Below are 17,694 nucleotides of genomic sequence, written 5' to 3'. Positions count from 1 at the left end.
CCTGTTTTTTTCCCCCCCATCACACATTGCCACAGACTAGTCCCCCAACTAATAATATGCAGTAGGTGTGATAAAGTCAAGCTGTCCAGCGAGTTTAAATTATTTTTATTTAACAAATCAGATATATAATTGAGGTTTGATGTGAGTTGGGTGGTAGGAATTAGGATTCAATGGCTTTGGGCTCCACCGGCTTGAGCAGTTTCCGTATTATCAGTTCTCCTTTGCTGTTGAGGTAAGTGTCAGCCATATCTTCCTCAGCAGGAAGACCGTACGGCAGTTTCAAAGGCTGAATCCTATTAAGAATAAATAAAATAAAAAAACAGGCATGTAAGTCATCCTGACAGAACATTTGGTTTAATAAGTGCATGTGACAACATTTATAGTGATTGCTTCACAAACTTTTGGTGTACACTCACCTCACTAGATGTTTTATTATTTTCAGCTGATTATTCACTGAGGGTATATTCTTATGGACACGAGGCGTGTGACCCTGCATATGACAACAAAATATAGCAAAGTAATTACATTAATCATTCATATCTTTACTAAGTTGATGTAATTGAGAACACCAGTTGAAGCCAGGTGAATGGTATCACATGATACATCAACACAAGTATAATGAAGTTCAAACACTTAAGATGATAACCTTCTCCAGTCCCAAGCTCTTCACCACCTTCTTTTCCCAGTACGGCCGTCCCACTGTTGTCCTCACCCGTGTGACTATGTGCAGTTTGTGGGGTTGCTCTGGGTCACCACCATATTTCTCATGTTCTTTTGATCTCTCTTCAAACAACTTGAAGACAGGAGGTGTTTGTTTACATACAGGAATATGGTGCAACAGGTATACATTCTAGAAAACATGCATTGAAGCTAATAACATACCTCACTGGGAACACGAGATCTTCTGAAATGGCTGCGAGAAGGACAGTACCAGGGGAGCTGACTCGCTTCTGTCATACTCTAAAGAATAATAAAAATCAGATATACCCCATCACCTTATATAGATTACATTACATTATGTTTAAGAAACAAACTGAGATGCAACTCAGCATTCACAGCACACAACTTTCTTAGAGGACTTCCTCTCATCCAAGACCAAGTCCAAACAAACTCCTGGCAATACAACGAGCATCACCTCGAATCCTGCAGAAGATTTATGTGCACGTGCATTCATTAAAGCACTCTTCGAAAAAGCAGTTGTCAAGTACAGTCATGGAAGCTTGGGAGGGGTTACTCAAATGTTGATGGACAACGTTATATTATCTAGGCTATAAGGGCGTAGAGGGGTTGACTAAGGTTAAACTGCATGATTCCAAAATGATACACATACCCAACATATCTTAATAACAGCAGAAGACTTCTGAAAAGCACGATATAAACCGGACATCGCGACCTTCGTTGGCAACACTGGTAAACAGGATAAGAAAAAAATCTTGCGAGCTAACGTTAAAGCAGATAGAAAGCTACAACATCAAGGTTATTGCTAGTTAGCGGTAGCTAACAACAATGTTCTCAAGCACATGAGATTTTGGCGTTTGCGATGTTTCTGTCTAAATATATGCAGGACATCCTATATAGATCGCATTTAAAGGTAAACTGTAATTTATATTGAAACTCAAAAAAGGCCATAAGCTACGCTTTTATGTCACATTAGAAACCATGGGACAGTATGAAACAGGAAGTACGTCTCATAAACCCGTACGTAAGAAACGTTGCCTGATATTTTTTTCCACTTAATAACATAACATGTTATTAGAGATTAATAATATAATTAAATTGCATGTATTTCTATCTGTCTCATTCGTAAATTTAACGTTGCCTTTAATCTGAAATGAGATCATGTCAGTCTTCCCTCAGAAAAAAGGGAACGCAAGACATTTCCTCTGTTCTTGGTGGGATTGTTTTGATTGAAACACTTCATTTAACGAGGAAGTGTTGTTGGGCGTTTGCAGTGGTTGCGACTGTAAGTGTGCTGTAGAAGTTTACTGTACTTTAATGTTAAATAAAGACTCTGGTGTTAGCTTAACATACGTTATCATAGCATAATGAGGCCCACGATTGGTGTTTTTCAGATGTCTCACTGTTTTATTGTGATAATGTAGATTTAAGTGAAGACCATAGTGCATTTTCATGTATGCTAGAAGAAGAAGAGACGAAAATTACAGTACTCCGTTGAAGAAAATGAAAACGTGTTTAATGTAAGAAACTCAAAGAAACGCTCTAACAACGTATTAAGGTAGTTTCTGCAACTTGACAATGTCACTCAACCACTTACCTGGGATGGAGACTTCGGCCGTCTCTGTTCTGAAGAGAGCCGTGGAGTTGGACCAGAGTTCACGCTTTCAGGAGTCTCTGGTGTGCTACCAGGAAGGGATTCAACTACTCATGGATGTCCTTAAAGGTGTCATATCAACCTGTCCTATGAAATGTCTATCTCTTAGCATATCAAATATCCATATTAAATTGCATGACGATTCTCTGATGCTTCTTTCTTACAGCTGTGAAGGATGATTCCAAGAAAGTGCATTATAGGGAGAAGATCAAGAAGTATATGGACAGAGCTGAACAGATTAAAGAACATCTTAATAAAGCAAAAGAGGGTAAGTCAATGGAGATAGCATTACGCAAACAAAACCCTGTTTAGTATTATTCAGTTGTGAGTTGTGACAGTTAATGTCAATTGCAATGTTTTTTTTTTTTATAATCAGAGGGAAAATATCACACAATGTTTTTTTTTTTATCATCAGAGGGAAAATATCACGAACAGATCAAGATATCAGACAGTGACACAGGATTTAGCTATGAAGTCCTCTTCAAGCCATATATCAATGAGGGCCTGACAGAGGTTTGGGTGGAGGACCCTTATATTCGCCATATTCATCAGGTGAGAAAGTTGATTTAATCACACTTAAAGAACCTGGTGAACTCACATAATATCCTTTATGTTTTACGTTTTTTGGTTGTTATTAAAGGTTGTATCAGCGGTGGCGGGGTAACGTCACTTCTGTTGATGTTCAAACAAAACAGAGAGCTAGCTCACTACTCCCTCCCCCTCTCTCCCGTGCAATTGAAACTCTCCTAAACGCGCATCTCGTCGGTTATTGGTTGGAACGCTTTATTTTGCCTTTGAGTGGTTGGCAACACTTGTTGGTAGCAATTGTTTTTGTGTACAGATTTCGGAGCCTAGGCTGCCTACAGAGACAAGTTTTTTTGACGGCCTGCTTATGGGGCAGGCAGCTAGCGGATCGTTAGGAAAGATTAGATGAATGTGATTTATGTTTGGGCCTTTTTGGGGCCTGAAATCGCTGATACAACCTTTAATCTGTTAATCTGAGGTTCAAATATATTCTGCAGAAGACAGAATCGGGTTGTCTGACTTTTAGATCTCGGCTTTTAGCTCTACAACTTCCTGCGTTTCTGTGAAATGCTGTTGAAGGCCCCCTGCAAAGTCAAGAAAATCCACCTTCTGACCTCCCAAGATGATGTGAGTGATCAACCCATTCACACAATGGCCACCTTGCCATGAAAATAACAGTGATTTGTTCTCTTGAGGGCCATTAGTTATACCTCCAACATTTATCTAGTGCTGTTTTTGAAACAGGAGAAACAAAAATCCACTAATTGTGTGTTTATGTATCCTTTGTGATATGTGTCTGGATCTAATGTGTTATCCCCATATGTTTTAGTGCATATATTTATGAATCACCTATGTCATTATTCTGTAGGGAGACAGTTCTGCTCAGCAGGTCAGTGCCCTCAGTGAAATCAAGGAGTCGCTTCAGAGCCAAAGTGTAGCCCTAGACATCCAGTACTCCTCCACCATCCATGACAGGGAAATCAGGTAAAGTTCACTGAAAAGGCATCACTGATCCTGTCATGCCCACTCCATGCCCAATCGAGTCAGTTCAATTTGGACTTCAATGAAAGACTGATATGTTTCAAACAATCCATCCATGGCTATTTTTCTACATGTCCCCCCACATAGTATTTAGACAGTCTATACTTGTTGAAGTAAGACTATTTGACTATTTAGTGAATAGTTAGTGAATTAGTGAAACACACACAGCACACAGTGTACACACAGTGTGGTGAAGCACACACTAATCCTCATCAACAGCGGCGCTCGGGGAGCAGTGAGGGGTTAGGTGCCTTGCTCAAGGGCACTTCAGCCGTGCCTACTGGTCGGGGTTCGAACCGGCAACCCTCCGGTTACAGGTCCGAAGTGCTAACCAGTAGGTTATGCCCCAAATATATCAAGAATCTGAAATTTAAGTGTAGTAGAATCCAAAAGCCGGTTTCATCTTCCCTAAAATGATATTGTCTTTTCCTAAAAACTTTGCCTGGAGGGTAAATCTGATAACTTTTTACAGGTTTGACAATGGCTGGATCATAAAAATTGGTCGAGGACTTGACTATTTTAAAAAGCCTAAGGCAAGTTGATATATTTTTTGTTACTTGTTACTTTTTTCTGCTACTATTATGTTCTGTTGTTTCTTGTTTAAAAATGGCCCTGGCATTACCAGCATTATCGTTAATATTTCCCATTTCTTTTCTTCAGGGTAGATTCTCTGTTGGATATTGTGATTATGACTTGAGAGAGTGTCACGAGACCTCTGTGGATGTCTTTCACACAAAGCACACTAAGACAAGTTAGAGCTGGATAACTACTTTGTGCCCTCTTACTTTTCTCATTTCTTAGTCTCAAGACTAAGTGCCTTCTCATAACAATGCTAATGAAATGGCATGTTATGTTCCGGCTGAGCTGCAGTGCTCACAAAAACAACTCACAACCAAGTTACACGGGATACCATTTTTTTTTTTTTCATTTTGCTGCTGCTATCATGGACCAAATGGGCCACGGTGAACCAATGTGCACCACATAATGGCTTAATGTACGGATTTATATGTAATAATGTCTTAATGGTTACAACGTTGTATTGTGTTTTAAATGCTTTTGATATCTGTTGATCTTTGGATACTAAGGTTTAATTTTAATAAACTATTCAACTGTTTCATATGGCCCTTTTCTTTGTTTGTGAATAGCACCATCTGCTGGTCAGAAAAAATACACTGATCATGATCTTATTGTGTTGTGGTGGTCCTGTGCACGTTTTTTAAAATGTGTTTATTGATATGGACGCCTAGAGAAACATATTTCTTATATGTATAGGTCGTCCTACGAAGGCTAGTGCTAAACATGACTTAGTTCACTGTGACCAGACTTAGTTTTGAATCCCGTGGTTATAGGGTTAATTCTTTGCCTGTGCTGCGTGTCTTGACGTGGTAGTGATGGTGCTCCTCAACACCTGCCGAGCAACCGATTCACAAATGTGCTCAAGTGGAAAAGAAGCAATACAATTTAACATCGCCGACCACATGTGAGTAGGCCTAGTGTCATTTTTAAATAAACGGCTGGTATGTTGTTATAAAAGTAGCCTATATTTCGATTTGTCAATGGTTTATGAGTCAGAATACAATTTTAATAGTGTTTTATAACAAGTAAACACTTTACCATTAATTGTGTAGGTAGGTAGGCTACTAGATTAGACCTAGAGAGGGAAAGTACGGCGAGGCTAAGAAAAAATAGCTGTAGCTTACTCCTGATGGCTGGTCCGTCAGTCCTTTTACTAGGAACATTCACATTTGTTTCAGTGAAATATTCCAGCGGCCTGCGAGTGGGACAGGATTTAGTCTGTAATCTTGCTTAATCTCAACGCTCTGCTCATTCGATTTTTTGTGCTTTCAAATAGAAAAGACATCCCAAAAACTGGCCTGAAGCAACTGCAACCAACCAGAAAACGGAGCGCTGTATAGCCTAGGTAGGTTATCCTGAGAGGATTCACGTGTCGGGAGCAAACGTGTTGAGCAATAATTTTGCATTCTTGCATGCAGTTCATGACAAATTAGTGTATTAGGCTATGTATGAAAGTATCTCAGCTCTCACGTTCACTCCAAAAGTAAAGGGGTGTTACACTTGCAAGTAAAATATGCCTGCCATATGTCAACAAGATTGACAGAGACAGTGTGTCTGAAAATTATATCAACACAAATATTTTCAAACTATTTGGATGTATGTATGGAGTTGACGTGTCCCAGATGTTACCATTGACCTTCTGCTGCACAGGCAATATAGAAAAGTAGGATTTGTAAGCATCCCTTGATCCCAGCCCAGATTTGTATATCTGGGGCAAAGCTGCTCTCTGTTCTGTAGGATGAACTAGAGAGAGAGAGAGAAGGATATAGAGACAGAGAGTGGCTTGCTGTTCTAGGTCATCAAAAACACAAGGGAAAATTAATCAGAAATAATAGAGCACTTCATGTAAGGCCTACCTACATCTAGAACCACGATCATGTTCCTCAAACAGACATTTTATCTCAGGATGTGTGTAATATAACCACCATTTACTCTTAACATTTTCATTGATAATCAGTGAAAATTAGCTCTGCTTGTGTCATCTATGAAGTACAATTTTTGGAGTAATTTTGTGACAAAAAAATATTGGTCTAGTGTCAAAAAGACTTCAGAAATGACTTAAGGCCTGTACCTGACTCTGGATAATCTTTGAATGACGTTTGCCTTTTACACTGCTTTTGGGCATTAGTATCACTGCAATCTATTAAGAAACATATTGCTATTGGCACCTTGCTACGTCAGGTTAAAGAGGTCTTTTTAACCTGATGTGACCTTTTACAGAAGCACCACATGTTAACAATATGGATGATAGTAATTTAGGCCCTTTCAGAGGCCTTGGCTATAGGGTATCTATCTCATTCCCACATCGTATCATGTTACATCACAGCAGCGGATGGTGGTGTTAGTGGTTCAGGAGACAGACAGATTGTGCAGTGGGCACTTGGCTTAAATTCAGCTCCTGTTGGCATCACGGGCTAGTGTCCTTGAATAGGGCATTCCAGTGATACAGTGACCACTCAAATGGGAGCGTTAACATGTTTATTTTTTGTTGTTTGACATACTGATATGATTCAAGTAATTAATGCAATTCCAGTTCATATATATATATAAACAATACTTAAAATAATAGGCCTAATAGGCTGAAGTCAGCAACTGTTTTATTAATTTACTTTAAATTGAACAACATTGTGTTAGGCATGGCAACCCTTATCTTCATATGCTGATCCTACTTTTTTACTCTGTGCCGTGGATGCAAAATTCCCAACCGTTCTGACACATGCATGCAAATGCACAGCATAGACAATCTCAGGCTTACAGCTTTACTTCATCCTCTAGCATAAACACCCAAACAATTCAGACTTTGTTAATTCTATAAAATAGGCCAACAGTCCTAGAGGGAATATACTAATGGAAATATCCGTCAAAAATGTTCACTGAATGGTGCCTTGTTTCATAGCAACACATGTTGTTTTGTCACCAGAGGGCTCTTAATTACCATGTACTTCATTTCTCTCTCTGTTTCTTTCTCTCCATCTCACTCTCTGTCTCTGTCTCACTCTGTCACTCTCCTATATCTGGTGGTTGTCACTGGTGATTGCGCTGTGTGTGTGTGTGTGTGTGATGCCATCATGTGTAATGCGTGTCCCCATCTCTCGCAGCATTTCCTTTTTTTCTGTTTCTCCTCTCATTCCTGGGCTCCAAATCAGTTTAGCGTTTCATAAGGAGCTTAAATCCGTGGGCCACTGTGTGCTAGTAATGTGTGTGTGTGTGTGTGTGTGTGTGTGTGTGTATGTGTGTCAGAGAGAGAGAGAAAGAGAGTGAGTGTGTGTGTGTGCGTAATTTGTATGCGATTTCCTGATTCCATCTGCCAACACCAGTCGTCAAGTGGTAACCTTGTCTTGCTCTTACTTTCCCCTTCAGCCACTGCATTCTGTCATTCTCATTTGCGTACACTTAACACTCTGTCTGTCTGTCTGCCTCTCTCTCTCCCTCCCTCTCTCTCTCTCTCCCTCTCTCTCTCTCTCTGTCTCTCTCTCTGTCATATGCTCGCTCTCTTGTACCTTACTCTTTGGCCCTATTCTGTGATGAAAGCTTGTGCTTGAGGTTGTGGGCACAGGTTGTGCTACAAAAAGATCGCAGCTGCAGTATATTCACATTAAAGGGAAGGACAGAGGGATTACAGAGAATTTTTGTTGTTATCAGACGGTAAGTGAAATGCTCATAGTAAATTTGAATTGAATCATTCTCCTAGCTCAGTGTTAGCGCTACTCTTGGTAGGCATTGTTTGTATTCTTTGCTCAGAGGTTTTGAGTCACCTCACCTCCCATTTGCTTTTTCAAAATGTTTTTAATTGTTATTTTTTAAATAATGTCATTGTGCTGTTTCTGTTTTGACTGTAAGTTTCTGTTCATGTAGCCATACCTGCATCGACTTTACTTCACATGTATCTGAATAAGTAATTTATAATACATTTGTATGATGTGTGATTGGTTGTGCCATCTGAGTCGTTTTAATACCTCCGATGTGCTGCAACTTTGTGATTAAGCTGTTGTTGTGGGATTAGGACTCTGTGAAATCTTACAGGGAACTCTATTCTGTGTTATTAAGGGTCTGGATTATCTCCACTTTTTTACTCTTGGGTGTATACTGCTATATAACGGTAACACAATGTAAATGTGAGAAATTAGAAATAGACCTGACCATGACAAATTTCAGCTGCAACCTTGTCCAAATGAAAATCAAAACTCATGCTGAACATTCACATGCTGCCTGTCTGATATGTCTCTATCTTATAATGTTGCTACACTACTTGCATATCTATACTAGCAGTGCTTTGTTCTTACTGACTGCAATGGAAATATCTGTTGGGATTTCTCACAGTGTTCCCTCTGTGGAAACAGCGAGATAGTAGAAAGAAAAGCATTGCGTCTCTTTGCATGTGAAAACAAGCCACCTGAAATCTTGCGCAGGTCAAGTGGACTTTGCATAGTGTTCATCGCCATGTTTTTACTTATCTGAGCACAGCCAATGAGCATGAAACCTGCTCACTGTAAAAGAGTTTGGTATCAGTACAACGAGGAAGGTGTGTCAAACCAGGTGTCTCCAAACAAGACATGAAAAGGCAAACATAGTGGTTAATCTTGCGTGTCTGTGAGTAGTATGCATTTCTAGTGTGCACGTTTGTGTGTTCTAAAAAAACATTTGTAGTTTTCACTGGTATATAAGGTTAACTGAGATATACATTGATGCCAGATTGAATTTAATTTGAATTGATGCTAGATTTGAAGTTGTGGCCTTTTATATGCGTCTTTTCAGTTCCATATTCAGAAGGTGCTAACTTGATATATGAGATCAGGACACATGTTCTGTCATTAATTTTACTCTTTGGGCTGATAAGAAATGCTTGAATGTTTTGGTCAGGATGTTTAAGTATTGTTCTTGTGTCCTGCAGAGATTTGTATTTCAATGTTATAGTTGATTTAACCATATTTATGAGCCTAAACAATGCTAATGTGACTTGCAGTAAATAAATGAATGTCAGCCTCACCATACAGTCAATGATGTTGTATTAACAGATACCAGATTTTGATTTGTTATATCTTTCTCTTTGCAGCATTGTAGATTCCAAAAAAATTGAAATCTAAGAAAATCCAATAATGGAGTCGTCGTCAGGGGATCTCGAGGGCAGCAGTGACGATCTCACAGGTTTAAAGACTTTCATCACCTACGCCACCACCCTCTGATAACCGTGACTATGTGTGTTATGAATTACTCGAATAATGTATTAATCAACATCACAGGAAAGAAGAAATCTAGGCTGAAATCTCTAAAGATGCGTCTCTTCGGGAAGAGGAAAGGGGGTGGAGGACAGCGTAAAATGAGTCAGTCCGCCACTGACATCTCCCAGGGGAAGGATGAGGAGCTGGACTTAGAGGACAGTTTCAGGTGACCTCTGTAAACCACTCTGACAGCTGTTTTGCCTGCCTCATATCTGAACTGAGCATGTGCAGGTGACTCTGTGTAGAAGTTTGTCCTGCCTTTCCTGGTCTTATCTAAATCCGATGTGTTATCTGCCCCCATTGTTTGCTTTGATGTTGGGATGATCGGGGGATGGGATGTTGGGTCACATCAAGCTGTAATAGTTTACACTTGAGCGGTCATATCTGTTATCAAAATAATTCCATATTCTGTCATTTAAAGCAACCTTTAAATGACATTTTCCCAGCAGCAGCTTGGGGTCTCGTGCATTGTCGCACGAAAGCATCTTCCTTGCTGAGCAGTGTCTGTCTTCAGCTGAGCCATCACAAGGTCTGTCTCAAGAAAACGTGCCTAGTCGTATCAAAACTTTACAGGTGAGTTCTTCATACAGAGTTGCATCAGACATTTTATGACTCAAACACAAGAAAGCTAACTGTCTTTCCTGTGGTGTTTCAGATGAAACTACAACAGCAGAATCTGCGTCTCGGTCAGCCCCCTCACGTGATGTCCATTAAGAGGCCAGAGGACACAGGGGGCAGCTCAGAAGACGATGGGCTTCCGCAAAGCCCTCCTGAAATCATACTCAATGAGGTTTTACCTCAGAGAGCATCGTACAAGGTACCAAACCGCAATAGCCACCCCTTACAATTGCATGTAAAAAACATTCAGGTGATGTTTTACTTAAACAGCAACTAGACACTACCTGCAAGAAGCAACAAGAAAATACTATGCTTTTTCTAAACAGTCCCAAGAATGCATGCAGCATAAGTATTCCAGAACTCTGCTCAACTTTTAGAAATGGTTCAGAAAAGTTGTTATTGGGCTGGGCCTACATTTGGACTCATATAGTACAGTGCCAACCTTCTTGCTCTTGCAACACTACTGCAAGGTATTCAGGACTGCAGTGGTAGTCTTGTACAGTTGCTTAAATTAGTCTTGAAAACCTCAAAGCCCCATGTGTAGCAACTTACAAACTAATCTGTCAGACCTTGAGTTGCTACCTATCCCAGTTTCTGCAACCTGTCCTCATTTCTTATATTCTGTGCCACAGAAGAGCAAATAAAAATATGTTCCGCTCACCGAGGAGCTTTTCTCATTTAAACCATGTGAAACAAGGCTTTATACTGAAGTGTGTAGTTCCCCCCTCCAACTAAGAATAACAGCCCCACTTTGTGTTTCTTTAGTGCTCATATTCAACACAAAATGTGTTTGTTCCTTGCAAAGATAAGTATAATGAATAAGAAGCACGCCTTTGTATTGCAATGCACGTTTTCATTAGACAATTTCCACCTGATAATTTCAACTCACTCGCTTTTGTCTTTCTCACAGTGTGCTCTTAAACTAACCTCTTACATCATCCTCTGTAGCCCAGTAGCCCGACGGTGCCCATCATCGCCGTTCCCTCAGATACCGGGATTGATTTCAACACCCCTCCACAATTCACCCCTTGCCTGGACAATTCTGCTGCACGCCACCGTATGTCAGTGAAGCCCAGGAACCAGAGGGCCAGTGCTAAAGTCAGGAAGCAGACATCGGTGAGATGGAGGACCAAGAAACCACCAAATGATTTTAAGAAGTGCTTGTTAATTCCTTGGTTGCACTGGTGCGCCTAACTTTTTTATTTAGGTGCACCAGCACAAAATTTAGGTGCACCCAAATTTTTCATCGTGCCACCTTTAATGCCACAATTTCAAGGTCACCTTTTGACATTAGGTGCACCAGTGCAACCCAGGAAAAATTTTAGTCGCACCCTTAAAAATTGGTTGCATTCTAGAGCCCTGTATGGGACAAGTTTACACTTCTCTGTCCCTCTTAAATGGTTCTCACATTCATGTAATGTATCAACTCTGTGGATTGACTGTTTTCCTTTTTCCTTTACAGCAGCCAGATTCTCGAGCACAATCTGAAAGCATGAACAACATGGAGCATCCCATACATGGCGAAGAAGATGAGAAAGGCCTTGGGGTCTCTAAGGAGCCCATCCGTTTTCGATCCCATTCCACCCAGGTGCTACAGACAGGGGAGAGCCCTCCTGCTCACCCTGATGAGAACCATCTACTTACTTCCAATCGCAGATCTCTGAAGGAGCCAGGCATTCCACACCAATCTTCCTCTCCCATGCGACCTCCAGTCCAGCCACGTCCAGTCATGACCGAGACTGTTATCACAAAGTCCACCTTTCATTCCCAACCACCTGTCACAAAGGATCAGGAACCTCCTGTAGCTTCTGTTCTCAGTTCTAGAACAGAGGAAGCTCCTGCTGTATCTCCAGCAGCTGATCCCAAAAACAATCAAATGGCCCCAGAGACTGTTGGAACAAAGCCTCCTACCTCTCCAAGACTAAGGAGTGCGAGTGGCACCAGACAAGTTGGAGAGAATCTTGGCATTTATCCACTTAAACCTGCCCCAGCCAGTGCCCCATCAACTGTGGTTCCCCAGGACACTCCTGCCAGTGTTTCAGCAAATGCAGACGAGAACGATAAACAGAGTGTCACTGGATCTCAGATGGCAGTACTCCAGAATAAGACTGAAATTGTGGATAAAAAGGGGAATAAGAGTTTAAATCCTCAGACTGAAATTCGTCCAAAAGTTCAGCCAGTGATGGCAGTTGGACACTCAGAAGGCTTACCCTTAGAAGCCACTCAAATGAGATCTTTCAGCAAAAATGAGAAAGCTTCAGTCAAAGCAGAAGGAGAGAGTGGGATGTTGCCACAAACAGCCAACGTATCAGCCCCCAGGCAGACAGATAAACCAGATAAAGTTGTGGAGAATGTGGTAACCAGTCAACAAAGACCATCGTCTGCATCACCACGTTTTACTATTTCTTCTGCACACAATAAAGATCAAACTAAAACTGGGAGCTTCCCCGATAAATTTGAAGAAACAGGAGCTAAGAAAGACTTGACAAAACCAAACTTTCCACACCAAGCTTACTGTTCTCAACGTGGCGTTCAAAAGGGTGACATGAAAGCCAAAGAACTACCTCCTACTCTCCCTGCTGAGATGCCATTTGGTGGGAATGTGGAACCCAAATCATTGCAACAGGGGAACAGCAGTGGTCCAGATCTGGAGGAGTCCTTGACTCTGCCACATGAAATCGGAGAGGAGGCCACCGAGGAGGAGGACCAGGATGGCGTGGAGGTAGCTGTGGAGGCCCATGAGGACCTGAGAGAACATAGAGAGGAGGAGCCGACAAAGGCAGAAGGAGAGAAGAACGCCTTTGGAGTGAAGTTGCGCTCCACCTCACTGTCTATCAAATACAGGCTTGACTCCGCCCAGTCAGAGGTCAACGTTAAACGACATAGTGCTGATGTTAGCACACTAAGCACAACACAACATGGCTCACAGGCTGGTCCGAGGGCCGGCAGGGCAGGGTCTCTGACCATACATGCTGCTTCGACATCCATGCCGGATGGGCAGAATATCTCGTCACTGCCATCTACTGACAGTGCTGGAGGCAAGTTAAGATCTAGGTCCCTTAGGCAGGAAGGTGAGTTTGATGTTTTTCTATTTTGTTTATTTCTAAAAAGAGAGGCTAATGTTTTCCTTATTAGGCAATCACTAGTTTTATCCAGAGGTTGTATACACACACAAAGACACACACACTAGGAGTGGTGAGTTCAAATATATACACACCCAGAGCAGTGGGGTTTGCCCGGGTTCAGGCCTTCTTATCACTCTTTCTCAGCTTTTTAAAACCCCATCAGCTTTTTACTATCTAAAATCCTAATGCAGGAAAGGGGAAAAATTACATGTACCGTTGCCATAACGTGAGGCAGATGAGCCATGTTCCCTCCACCTATCATAAACCGCTAATTGCCCAATCCATCTGTTATCTTACTGATAGCCTAGGCGGCCTTGGAAATATTCTCTCAGGTTGACCTTGTGTCCTTCTGTCTAACGCCAGCTGATTGTCTTTATATCTTCAGTGACAACTTGCTTTGAAGTCAGCACCGTTCAATAAAACGTGACAGTTCAGCAAATCAGCAAAAAGGGTGCCTAACCAGAAACTGGCAAGGCAACAGCTTGTGTGTGGTAGGAAGAAGTACAAAATACACACGTATTGTTATTATTCGTTCTGGTTCTAAAAGTACAATGGTCAGATTGATTGGCATAGAATGTGATGTGCAATAGCTCAGTTACATCAAATTGATTGGCCGCTGATTGTAAACTAGCTTAACCTCTTTGAAGTTGGTTAAATGTAGACCCATGTAGACAATAAAATACACTGAAAGTTAATCATTAAACCTATCAGAAGCTGTGCTGGTCAAATAGAATGGTTTATCATTACTAGCGTTCTGTATGTCCAAACAGGACATTATTTTGTTTGCCATTGTTTTATTCAAACAACTGTCTTTTACCAGCACCTCCTGTACAATCTCTAGTAGAATTGCTGTCAGTCTGTAGAGACTTTCAAGGAGAATTGTTTAAAAATATAATACGTGACAGAGGAAGAGTTCCATGGCAATGCCACTGCATTAGAGGAGTGAGAATCGGGAGAATTCCTGGTCGGCTGGTAACGTTTTGAAGGCATGAAAGGGCATGATATCGCTGTTTGTAATAGTTCTTTGTTGCGCCCTCCAGCAGTGTGGTCTGTGCGATTGAAGCCTCTCACTCTCACTCCCCGCGGTCCCTCCCTACAGCTCTGGTAATAATGTTGTAACAAATATGATGACCTGACATGCATTTATGAGATGCGCACAGATGGTCGCAGACTACTGAAGATTTTAGATGAGCGGCCGCAACAGTAGCCCTGAATTTCCCATCCCTGGCGCTGGAGCTCAAAATCTCCTAGTAATATTTAGTATCCCACTCCGCCCCTGGGTTTCTGATACATGCCTGGCTTGCCCTGGGGTCCTAGGAACTGTGTGCTGTAGTCATCTTAGTACATGTTTTATCTATTTTTTATCTAATATAATTCCTAATATTACCCACAGGTGAAGCAAACCAATCGACAGTTGTACATCCCCCCAAGAATGTGTCCATGCCTTCTCCATTATTGGTAGGACTGTCTGCAGCTTCATCTTCAGTCAAGGTGACCTCATCATCCGTGTCGCCTGCACCTTTACCTTCAGAAGAGGCTGGTCCATCTCAGCCAGATGATGCATCACCTGCACCTGTGAAAGAGCCGGAGGGTGCCAGCTCTGACTTCTCATGGATGAGCATGGCCATGGAGAAGACCCGCACCATTCAGCAGCTCATCACCAGCAAACTCCCGGAGTTCCCTGAAGGACCCACACTGCCAGGGGCAACTCAGACCAAAAAGGAGTTCATACCTTCTCCTACAGTGGAGGGAGGTCTTGCACCCTCTCCCTCGGTCAAGAGGAAGTCAGCGTCCTCACCCACTAAGCAGACGCCACCTGCATCCTTTCCCTCAAAGGAAGCTACACTTCCACAATCAAATGATGTAGCCTCTACAGCCCCATCTGCTAAGGAGCCAGAGCAAGGTTCTTCTGAGGTGTCTTGGATGAGCATGGCCAGGGAGAAGACGAAAACCATCCAGCAGCTCTTCACCAGCAAGTCCCCAGAGTTCCCTGGACCACAGACAACCACAAGAACCACGCCTACAACTGAAACCCCGCCTTCAATGTTACCACCTGCTGCCCAGTCTACCAACGCTGAAAAGCCATCTGCGCAGCCGAGCAGAACGCTCAAACAGACTGCCCCTCCAGATTCATCACCGACAGAAACAACCCCGTCATCAACAACTGTTCTCCGTTCAAGGCCAGGAGGGCAGCCAGTCACAAAACTGCTACTAGAAGCAGAATCCAATTCCAAACCAGCACCCACCAGTTCAAGCCAGTCACCTTCAACTCCCTCCATTATAAGAGGGACATCGCTCCAAGAAGCGCAGCCCAAACCCATACAGCCTAGCATTGTTTCAACACAACTGAGTAAACTGGCCCAGTCTCAGCAGACCACCGCTCAGTCAATACCACCCTCCTCACTCCTGAATAAAACACAGCCGTCCCCACCACTCCCCTCCACCCAGTCCATCCCCCGCCCGTCACAGCCCACTGCTAACTCACATCTCTCGTCCAGCCCAAAGCCCCTATCCCATCTAAAGCAGCAGAGCCAGCCAGCTGCACCATCTGTCTCACAAGGTAGCAATGATGGACTGAACTCACTAAAGAAGAGGAGTGATTTGCCCCAACCTGCCCCAGTCAGAGGCAGTGGGGCCGCTACAGCAGCAGCAGAAGGTTTGGGGCCTCGAGCGTCAGGGTTGGGCAGCAAGGCCGCCTTCCTGGAGAAATGGGGAGACAAAGGAGCCTCTGTAGGCACCAAGGTAGCTCACACTTCTGTCCCTGATAAAAATACACCCGCGACCTATTTAGGTGGCTGTCTCTGCTCTAGACCCAGTTGCGCATGTGGTAATAGAATGGAGTAATAGACCTAGAATCATTGTATTATGCTGTACTGTACTGGTATGAAATGTTTTCCATGTTTTTAGTTGAACAGCCAAAAGAATGAAGCTAAATACTTATTTAAGTACATTGCACACTAAAAAGCTAAAAACCATGGCATGACTGTTTGTACATAAACATAAACATATATGTTTACAGTTTTGGTGTCTTGTTTGGTTTGGTAATTGCTCAGATGCGTGTCTTTTTGTAGTTTGAAGTGTCGAAAGCCACCTCAGGGGCCCAATCCTCATCTGAGTCTTTGACATCAGTTAGACCAGGACACCTCAGCAGAGACTCAAAACCTGATGCAGGTATTGATACAGACATTTGAAAAATAAGCCTATGTCGTTTAAATGTAGTTTTTATTGTTCTCATTTTGTGCATGATTCTGTGTGCTTCTGTTCATTTGTATGTCTCCTATCTGTTTATACCTTGTACCCACGCAAAGTGGATTCCAAATTTTAGCAGTTTTGTTGCTTCCACAGACTTGGTTCTCTTGAGAGCTGCAGATAAAGAGGACAGGGCACTGAAGAAGACACTGATCTCTTCACCCTCACCCCAGCAGCCTGCTTCCGATGGGAGCCAGCCGTCCTGGATGGAGATGGCCAAGAGGAAGTCTTTAGCATGGAGTGATAAGAGCATGAACTAAGCGCGCTCAGGGAAGCAGGAAGTGAGGAAAAGGAACAGAGGGGGGCACAATGACTACACCTGTCAATCAAACCAATGGCAGTTTTAGGCACAATGCTGCTACCCATACTGTTTCTCTCAACCATAATTTACAATGGCCCCGTTAACACCCTTTGTGGTTTAGTGTTTTGGAGCAATGAATTGACTTTTTGACCTCTCACCACCAGGTTTTTCTTTTGTATATTTCTGCCTTTAATTGTAATGCCCATAATTATTTATTTGAGAGGTGTATAATTTAAGGTGAATATTTATTATATTTAAATGATAAATACCTAACATTTACATATACATATTTATGATTTGTGTGAATATAAAGTAATTGAATTGTACATTTCATTAACCAACCTGGTTTAACCCATTCTGTTGATTTGGTTGGTATAATCTGTTCATATGAAGCAATGCCATTGTCAATTAAGCAAAATAAAGTATTGTTTGTTGATGAAAACATTGTGGCATAATATTGATTTTCCATTGTTGCTGGGGGATACCCTTACAAAATTATTTGTCACCCACAAATAGCGGCAGATTTGCAGCAAACTTGTGGGTGATTTTTGGGAAACAAATGAGTTCACAAGAAAATATTACCAGAAGTTTGCCAATGTTGGTTGCTAGAGGCAAACTTTCAGCAAAGTTCTGGCAACAATGAGAAGTTTGCCAATAGTGGCAAATGTGAGTTGCCAGTGATTTGCCCCCACACTTAGCCAATAATGG

The 17,694-nt window shown here is 42.1% G+C and overlaps 3 protein-coding genes across 10 annotated transcripts; 2 read left to right on the top strand and 1 right to left on the bottom strand.

The window, feature by feature from the left end:
* Positions 1-90: 90 nt before the first annotated feature.
* Positions 91-1,676, bottom strand: mrpl30 (mitochondrial ribosomal protein L30). 4 transcript variants are annotated; one of them, XM_042069403.1, is made up of 6 exons: positions 1,340-1,676; positions 1,064-1,143; positions 883-960; positions 647-793; positions 417-490; positions 91-293 (listed from the first exon to the last, which is right to left on the bottom strand). In XM_042069403.1, exons 2-6 carry the CDS (start codon positions 1,130-1,132, stop codon positions 161-163), a joined length of 501 nt encoding a protein of 166 aa, XP_041925337.1. In that variant the 5' UTR covers positions 1,133-1,143; positions 1,340-1,676; the 3' UTR covers positions 91-160. The 4 variants fall into 4 exon arrangements, with proteins under 4 accessions (XP_041925337.1, XP_041925343.1, XP_041925351.1 ...); XM_042069409.1 differs by having other exon boundaries at positions 1,067-1,143; XM_042069417.1 differs by lacking the exon at positions 1,064-1,143 and having other exon boundaries at positions 1,331-1,676.
* A 159-nt stretch (positions 1,677-1,835) lies between these two features.
* Positions 1,836-5,012, top strand: mitd1 (MIT, microtubule interacting and transport, domain containing 1). Its single transcript, XM_042069377.1, has 7 exons — positions 1,836-2,401; positions 2,499-2,600; positions 2,748-2,884; positions 3,398-3,484; positions 3,726-3,841; positions 4,371-4,431; positions 4,559-5,012. The coding sequence occupies exons 1-7, from the start codon at positions 2,257-2,259 to the stop codon at positions 4,652-4,654; spliced, it is 744 nt and encodes a 247-aa protein (XP_041925311.1). The 5' UTR covers positions 1,836-2,256; the 3' UTR covers positions 4,655-5,012.
* Positions 5,013-5,230: 218 nt separating this feature from the next.
* Positions 5,231-17,418, top strand: LOC121689487 (CRACD-like protein). 5 transcript variants are annotated; one of them, XM_042069362.1, is made up of 11 exons: positions 5,231-5,378; positions 5,751-5,819; positions 9,528-9,619; positions 9,715-9,859; positions 10,140-10,266; positions 10,349-10,510; positions 11,260-11,427; positions 11,774-13,382; positions 14,830-16,178; positions 16,508-16,607; positions 16,782-17,418. In XM_042069362.1, exons 3-11 carry the CDS (start codon positions 9,571-9,573, stop codon positions 16,943-16,945), a joined length of 3,873 nt encoding a protein of 1,290 aa, XP_041925296.1. In that variant the 5' UTR covers positions 5,231-5,378; positions 5,751-5,819; positions 9,528-9,570; the 3' UTR covers positions 16,946-17,418. The 5 variants fall into 5 exon arrangements, with proteins under 5 accessions (XP_041925296.1, XP_041925294.1, XP_041925308.1 ...); XM_042069360.1 differs by lacking the exon at positions 5,751-5,819; XM_042069374.1 differs by lacking the exons at positions 5,231-5,378; positions 5,751-5,819 and adding an exon at positions 7,529-8,119 and having other exon boundaries at positions 11,777-13,382.
* Positions 17,419-17,694: the final 276 nt, after the last annotated feature.

This window comes from Alosa sapidissima, chromosome 2 (assembly GCF_018492685.1).
Source record: "Alosa sapidissima isolate fAloSap1 chromosome 2, fAloSap1.pri, whole genome shotgun sequence".
NCBI lineage: Eukaryota > Metazoa > Chordata > Actinopteri > Clupeiformes > Clupeidae > Alosa > Alosa sapidissima.
The sequence above is the reverse complement of the archived record's forward strand: the minus strand, read 5'-3'. Positions and strand labels throughout refer to the sequence as shown.